Here is an 8005-nt window from a genome sequence, read left to right on the forward strand (position 1 = left end):
TCCACCTCCAATCCTCCCTTGACCTCGCCCTCCACTGTCCCACCTGCCCCAAGACACGACCTGAGAAGGAAGGCGGGGGGGGGGGGGTGGCTGGAGGGGAGGGGCGGTGATGTCACAGGCACCTGTCACCTGGCAGGCCCCAGCCCCACCCACCCTGTCGCCGAAGAGTGCCGACCGGGCGCCCGCCCTCCCGCACGCCCCGACCCTGGTAGGCCAGTCCCTCCCGCCCCAGCCTCCTGCCACCGTCCAATGGCTGAGGGGCAGGGCAAGCTGAGCAAGCCGCGGCAGCCCAGCCGGCTCCCCGCCCTGTTCCCGGTTCCCCAGCCGGGCTCCGGCGGCCTTTAAATGCAGCCCAGGGCCAGCACGGCGCTGCCCTCGACTTCTTTTTCCTCGGGCAGCAGCACCCCGAGGAGGAAAGCAGCCTCGACTCGGCAGCGCGGTCCGGGCTGCGGCGGCCACCTCCGATCTCTGGGCCCGCGCCGCCTTCCCGGCCCCCGCCTTCTCCTCCCCCTCCCCCCGGCCCCGCCAGCCGGGTCGGCGCCGGGCCCCCGGGAGTGCACGCCCGCGCGCCCGTGTGTGTGTGCGCGCTCGAGCCAGTCTCGGACCCGCGCCCCCGCCCGGCGCAGGACCGCCTCTGAATCTCAGCCCGCGCGCCGTGTCCCACGTCCCCCGCCGCGCTGCGCGAGAAGATGGCGGGGTCGGTGGCCGACAGCGATGCAGTGGTGGTGAGTGCGGCGGGCGCACGCGAGGCGCCCCCTTCCCGCAGCCTGCACGGCCCCTTCGCCGCCTCCGGCCTGGCAGAGGCCCAGCCCCGCGCCCCACGCGTGAGAAGGCGCCCCAGTACCTGGTAGCGGGAGCCGGCTGTGCGCGGCGGACGTGGGGGGCCGGAGGGGTGCCCCAGCTGGAGGGCCGCTGGCTGAGGGGAGGTGTTGGGGGCGACCCGCGGGGTGGGGGTGACCGACAGCCCCCTCCGCGCCGTGCACCCTCCGGCCAGGTGTGTGCATGTTGCACGTGTGAGTGTGCGCGTGTGTGTGTCCGGCGCGCGCGCCCCGCTCCCGCCCCGCGGCGTTCCGGGGATTTCCCCCTTGGAAATGGGTCCGCGCCAGGGGCTCGCGAGAGAAGTTGAGCGCGGCCGCTGCACTCCAGCCATGTCCCCAAGGACAGGCCTGGGCGACAGCGGTTCCATGGGCGTTTGCGGTTGGAGAGGGGCCTTCCCTCCTCCGGCGCGGGTCTCTGGCTCCCCAGTGGGCCTCGACCTTCATTTTGATCTAGATCTGAAGGGTCTGAGGATCATCAGAGGCTTAGCTACCTGATGGAAAGGACGGGTTTTGTTCGGGGGTTTATGCGGTTATTCAGTGGGCTGTGAGGTGGGAGCCTTTGCAGAGGCTGCCTGTGTTCTATGGAGGGCTGCTGGATTCCTCCAGATCTGTGTAGGTTCTTCCTTGCTCCCTCTAACACCCCCCTCCAAAAGCTTTTGGAAAGCCAATCTGTGTGCTTCTATTTTTAGAAACTAGATGATGGGCATTTAAACAACTCCTTGGGCTCTCCAGTTCAAGCCGACGTGTACTTCCCACGACTGGTAAATGATTTTGTTCTGTGCTCTGTGTCTGCCTGTACCCTCTTCTTTCTTCTTTCCTTAGGTCAGGTCCTAAGGATCTGAGGCCTTGGCTCTTCCCTAACAGGCTGTAAACTTTCTGTTTCTCCTCTCATCCTTTGCAGATCGTGCCATTTTGTGGGCACATTAAAGGTGGCATGAGACCAGGCAAGAAGGTATTAGTGATGGGCATCGTAGACCTCAACCCTGAGAGGTAAGGCAGAGTCCTTGTCACCTAGACCTATCAGGCAGTTACAAGGTCCTGCCCACTCCTGTTGTGGTTTACTGCTCCTCTTCCCACCCCTGTGGCCAGTGTTGCTAGTTTGAAGTGCCAAGAAAGTACTATGTTCCCATGAAAAGAATGTGTATGAATCCCAGCCATCATTTCTCTAGACAGCTATTTATATCAGAGATTATAAATATAGACCCACATCATTTTCTATTTGACCCTTAGGGAGGCTAAAGGATTTTTTTTTTCTCCCCCAAACATGGTGTTTGGAGTAAGAACTATCAATATAAATGAGAACCAAACTTTACAAGATATTGTTTCCCCTGGTCAATTAATGGGGCTGTTTTTGAGTCTTCTGAAATGGATTAAGACACAGATGTATGGGCAGTTTGGGGTATATGAAATGTCTGCAGTTAGTTATTTTCATCTCCACTGAAGTTTTCACCAGGGCCTCCTCTGGGTAACAAAATAAACCAGTTTTTGTAATCCTATTTCTCCATAGTCTAAACCCCCCAACGCCCGCCCCCGTATGAAGAGTAGTGGCCCATTAAAAGCTGACAAATCCAAAGAAGAAGAAGGAGATGGGAGCCTGGGTCATTGTTAATGTTGTTTTGCTCAACCGTGAATAAATGAGATGATTTTCTTTTCAGCTTTGCCATCAGCTTGACCTGTGGTGATTCGCAGGATCCTCCCGCCGATGTGGCAATTGAACTCAAAGCTGTGTTCACAGACCGGCAGCTACTCAGAAATTCTTGTATATCTGGGGAAAGGGGTGAAGAACAGTCAGCGATCCCTTACTTCCCATTCATCCCAGACCAACCATTCAGGGTGAGTGCCTCGAGTGCTTCCGCTCCAACCACTGGCAGGATGGTGATGTTCTCATCTAGTACGTGCCAAGAACACTTTAAGCAGCCAGGATTTTTGCAGTTCTATTCAGCCAATACGTGTAAATAAACCCATATTTACATGTCTAGATTGTTAAAAATAAATACTTTTCTATGTAGTATTTAACCTAGTACTAGGCATATAATAGACACCTGTCCCAAAATATCTGTTTGATTAATAAATAATAATAAGTATCTAGAATTTTCCTCATTTTTTTCTCAGCCTTTAAGTAGCACCAAACCATATCAGTTATGTCTTTTTTTAAGAATCTAGTGATTATCATTTTATTTTCTCTTGTTCCCTTTGCTAGTGAGGACTAGTCATGTCCTTGTTTCCCTCTCTGGGTTAAGTAGCCTCAGTCTGTTTCACTGTCACAGTCTCTGTGGCTGACAGATACCTTCCCTTGGGCCTGGATGAGTATAGATTTGCTCCCCACTATCTGTCAGGCAGGAAGCACAGCCCAAACTTCCATTTCAATCAAGCAGCATTAGCAGCACCTTCCTCTATGAAGGACAATGCCAAGTAAGAGATGCAAGTCAGTAACGTGTTAGGAAAGAATTTACTGACATGTCAGACCTGGTGATGAAGTGTCTACGTTACACCTTGTTAACATACATCACAATAATGACAACCCAGTTAAAAGCTCCCTGTTGCATAAACACCTAACAAAGCAGAGCTACCCTTAACCTGTTGCTCCTCATCTAAAAATTTACAAGGGCCTATGAATAAGTCATAATTTTTCTTCCCATCTTACAGTCTGGGGGGAAAACAAGAATCCATGACTGTCACATCAATGATAGAATAGAGACTAATTGCCCTTCTAATTGTAGCCTGGGGAAGATACCCTTACCCTTCTCTAGAATGGTAATGACCCTGAGGCTCCCCTGAACTGTGACAGTTTCTTACTGGTGAATCTTAATGCAGAGCTCATGAGTGTGAGTAACCAAAGCTTCTGCCAGGAGGAATAGTGCTCCCCAACAACAAAACTGAAATGAAATCACCCCTTCTTGGTGATACAATTTTAGTAATAATACGAATTAAATGTGACTAATGTCACATATGGAGTCTCTCCTTGCATGATGAATACAAATGCTTTTAATAAATACATAGCACAGAACCAGTGATTAAACTCTATGGTGAATTACTTAAGTTAAAAAAAAAGAGGAAGAAAAAGCTTTTACCATATGGAATCAGTATTTCTGTTTGGCTTAACAAAGCCTTGTTAATTACACATCCTTGGTCGAATGGTAATTACTGTGTAACCTTCTCTCTGCTTAGTGTTTAGGGGTGTCTAGACTATTATCACATGCTACTAATGGGTACCAGTTCTGCTTTGTGAGGGGCTTCTCTGAAGGTGGCATAGAATTGTTCAGGGGATGAGGATGGAGGCATTAAGTGCCATATAAATAAATCTCTGCCACTTTACATCACTTTCTGGCATGCAAGGAGAAGGAAGAAATAGTAAAGCAATTTTAAATCTTTAAAAGACATTGAATAGTGTAGAGCAATGCTTCACAAAGTGTGTTCCTTATTCTAGCAACACCAGCATCATCTTGGAACTTGATGGAAAAGCACATTCTTAGACCTTACACTAGCCCTACTAAATGGAAATTTTGGTGGGGGAGTCCAGCAATCTGTGTTCTAACACGCCTTCTGTATGATCCCAGTGCACTCCCGTGTTTGAGAACCACTGAGGATGTTGCCTTTCTCCAAAATGAAGTGCTGTTTGTTCGTTTTCCCCAGCAGGGTTCATTGAAATTATGAACTGAGGTTATTATTTTGTTTCTTCCAGGTGGAAATCCTTTGTGAGCACCCACGTTTCAGAGTGTTTGTGGATGGACACCAACTTTTTGATTTTTACCACCGCATTCAAACGTTATCTGCAATCGACACCATAAGGATAAATGGGGACCTCCAGATCACTAAGCTTGGCTGATGTTGTTTAAACCACGTCTGTTTCAGATAGCATCAGGTGCCACAACTATATGACTGTTGGTCTGGAAGAAGTGTCCTAGCAAGATCTGAAGACTTAAAAAAAAAACAAAAACGAAAAGGGAAACTTCACCGTCTCTTCTTTCTGTGCAGTTTAAACCCAAAATGACTTCAACGGTGGTTTGCCCTTAGGAAGCTGTCGGAACAAAGACACCGAGCCATTATTTCCAGAACAAAGTAATACAGTTATGCTGGATTTTATTCAGACTAAACTGAACTGGACTTGTGATTTGGTAGTAAGTTATTCATCTTTTCAAAGCAAGGTGATGTTTAGAACAAAAGTGCTAAAGACTTAAAACAACAACAACAACAAAGACGGTACACAGAAGTCAACTCATTTCTGCACTGAAGTGGAATTGTGTAGCACAACCGACATTTTAGTCAGGGTATTTAACATAGAATGTAGGTTGTTCAAGGTTTGTTTTGTTTTGTTTGTTTTGTTTTGTTGCACAGCATAATGTTAATTCAGATTTGTAAAGCTTTCTTGTAGTTATTTATTTCTACTCAGTGTATGTATTAGAGAATGATTAATGTCTCAAGAACAGCAAGTTATGAACTTTTGAATGTACAATTATCTTAGGTCTGGGGGAAAATTACCTATTACAATCATGATAAAGGTGAATTTCTACCTTAAAGAGTTGAGTCTTATCCTCCATACCCCTAAACTTAGGATATCTTGATATAAATTGCTGTAAGTGCTTTTGGGAAAACTTTGCAACGTTTCGTAAGACTGCTTTTCAAGTTATTGATGATTATTTACATTGCTTTTTCTCCTTACTGTGAATTAGCACAGTATTGGCTTCCTTAAGACTTAACTACTTTTCCCTAGACCTACATGATAGCTCATTAAGTTGTTATTAAGCTAATTGAAAACACGTAAGAGGTGATTGCATAGACAATTTTTAGATGACTATTATATAAACTTTTAAAAGTGTAGTATGAAAATGATTCTGGAATGCAATGGAAAGCAGAAGCAAATGGCCCCAAATAACTTACCCGGAAATAATTTATATCAACTTAAGCTGTTAGCTCATTGTATCACTTTTATTATGTGACCCTCACTGATATCCCTAAGCAATGCCTTTGGAGCTTCAGAGTAGAGGATGCTTCCTACTGTGTTGGCTCTGCTGAGATATTAGGATAAGGCAGGATCCAAATTAGGAAATGATCCAGTTAGTTTATCTGAAAAATTAACTCCCAGGACTCTAGGTCTTTGAGTCCAGCCAATAGTGTGAATGCTTCCAATTAAGCTTTAGGTGTTTCCCTGTACTTGTGGAACTGGTTAGACAGCAGGGAGTCTCCAGGAGAAGCCTGCAGTGATACAGATGTCACCGCACAGCGAGGGATGGTTGGAGTCCTGGGTGCTGGATTTCACAAACTGCACTGGCCCTGGAGAGAAGGACCCTTGGCATTGCTTCGGTCAGCTGGTGGGGAGAAGAGGGGGTGCTGGGGTGGGGTGTGTATTTATATATAATTTAGGTTTTGTCTGTAGAGCATACTGCGTCTTGTTATGACACGTCCTTCTCCTGCTTTGCTTTTGAGTTTTTTTACACAACATGCAGAGGCACTGAAGTGGCCATGTCATATTCATGTGTCGAGAATGTAGACAGTGTTTCAGTACCAAAGTCTAAGAAAAAGCAAACTAAAATCATGAATTTTTTATAGGTGATATATTTGGATTCTTCTCAACTTTTAAACTGTTTAGCACAGTTCCATTGTGTTATATAGAAGATGCTTTATCCAACAAGGCTGGCTGAGCATTGAAAAGCTTTATGTACCAGCTGAGTTAAGCAGCCATATTCAGCCAGGAGGGCTGTTCTGTGGCTCCGGCTATTTTTGAGCCTGTGATTAACTTGTAGAGCCACTAGGTTTTGACGTGTGTTTGTAGAGAGACTTAGAGGGCACCCTGAAATACATTGGTAGGGGTTTTGATTCTCCTTATGGTGGAAGACCCCCACAGGAGGTTTCCTTTGAGTGGCCATCCATTCCCACCCACTGCATAATTCAGCAGAAACTAGAGGAGTTGGGAGTGTTAACTGTTTGGAACTGACACTGTTCTCTCTACCTATCAGCTAACTGGTTAGCAGCCAAGCCCTTAGGCAGCCTAGTGTAAAGATTCACTGTTAACCCTTCGTTTCTGTATGGGGTCAGTGGGAACCTCTTGGTTAAGCCTACTGGAATTAATCTAAATGATGTGATGATTTGATTCAGGTATAGTTAAATTAGCAAGGGGCTAATCCAGCTGTACTAATCATTAGCTGTAAACTGGAAACAATGTTCACATCCTCTCATCAACATGTGAGGTCTAAGGTGGGAATTCAGGATGGAAAGTGCAATTTTAAGCTTCACAGGAAAGTATTTGGGTATGTAAGGTGTTATTTCTGACCAGAGCCCTAATTTTGCAATATGACCAAAACCAAGGAACATAAATAACAATCAGGCTCTGGGGGAATAATAGGCAGGCTTTAGACAATCTGTTCATTTCTGCATCAAAATTGGAGTGAATGTATATATCTACTTAAAAGTTAATAGAAGTGACTTCTACTTTCTGGGCTATCTCAGAATTGTCTTAAATTTTTTTTTTTTAATTTGAGACCCCATTTCATATCTTGCCAACCTCAGTTCAAAACCTCCTAAGAGATGACTGTTAGAATTGTTGGTGATTTGTTAAAATGGCAAATCCTTTCATTTGTATTAAAAAGCAAATATCCAAAAAGAGGGAGGGAGCCCTGTTGCCTTGAGAGAAACAGCCTTGGCATTTTCCAGCTACATTATTAATGTAGAAATAATGTTCCTATGATGACATATTTTCAAAGAAACACTTTCTTATTTACTGCGTGGTGTAAAATGTTGCTAAATGTGTTCTTAACATTATTATGTCACTGCTGGAAGTTATTTGCACTATAATAAAGGAATTTTCTACAAAATGGTTTCCAGTTTATAAGGTGCTAAATTTGGCACGGGGTGTAATGTACTTAGCATGGACCGTGTGGTAGAGCAATCCTCCCTCACTTTCACGCACACACTCCAAGACCACTTGTTTGTGTGTTGCCTACATTAATAAACTGATCAAGGGAAGGAAAGTGTCTGAGGGCCCTCAGAGACCTAATGAGTTCATGTTGTGTGTGCAATGGGTTCTTTTAAAATTTAATTTGCATACAGTAAATACACATTTTTCTTGGTGTGCAGTTTTACGAGTTTTAACACATGCATAGATTCACATAACAATCACCTCGATCAGGATGTAGAATCCTTCCATCACCCCCCAAAAATTCCCTTGTGCTACCCCTTTGTAGTTAAACTTG

The 8005-nt window shown here is 45.7% G+C and overlaps 1 protein-coding gene across 2 annotated transcripts; it reads left to right on the plus strand.

Moving 5' to 3' along the window:
- Positions 1–264: 264 nt before the first annotated feature.
- Positions 265–7606, plus strand: LGALSL (galectin like). Of its 2 annotated transcripts, XM_061210635.1 has the most exons (5): positions 265–725; positions 1508–1579; positions 1720–1808; positions 2474–2651; positions 4501–7606. In XM_061210635.1, exons 1-5 carry the CDS (start codon positions 690–692, stop codon positions 4642–4644), a joined length of 519 nt encoding a protein of 172 aa, XP_061066618.1. In that variant the 5' UTR covers positions 265–689; the 3' UTR covers positions 4645–7606. The 2 variants fall into 2 exon arrangements, with proteins under 2 accessions (XP_061066618.1, XP_061066619.1); XM_061210636.1 differs by lacking the exon at positions 1508–1579.
- The last annotated feature ends 399 nt before the right edge of the window (positions 7607–8005 follow it).

The sequence above is a fragment of the Eubalaena glacialis genome, chromosome 14 (genome assembly GCF_028564815.1).
Source record: "Eubalaena glacialis isolate mEubGla1 chromosome 14, mEubGla1.1.hap2.+ XY, whole genome shotgun sequence".
NCBI lineage: Eukaryota > Metazoa > Chordata > Mammalia > Artiodactyla > Balaenidae > Eubalaena > Eubalaena glacialis.

What these genes read in the sequence shown, in the direction of transcription:
- LGALSL (XM_061210635.1), top strand. Translation starts at nt 690, where the DNA reads ATGGCGGGGTCGGTGGCCGACAGCGATGCAGTGGTG. An exon ending in CCGACAGCGATGCAGTGGTG is followed by an intron (nt 726 to 1,507) that starts GTGAGTGCGGCG and finishes TTCTATTTTTAG; the next exon opens with AAACTAGATGATGGGCATTT. An exon ending in GTAGACCTCAACCCTGAGAG is followed by an intron (nt 1,809 to 2,473) that starts GTAAGGCAGAGT and finishes TTTTCTTTTCAG; the next exon opens with CTTTGCCATCAGCTTGACCT.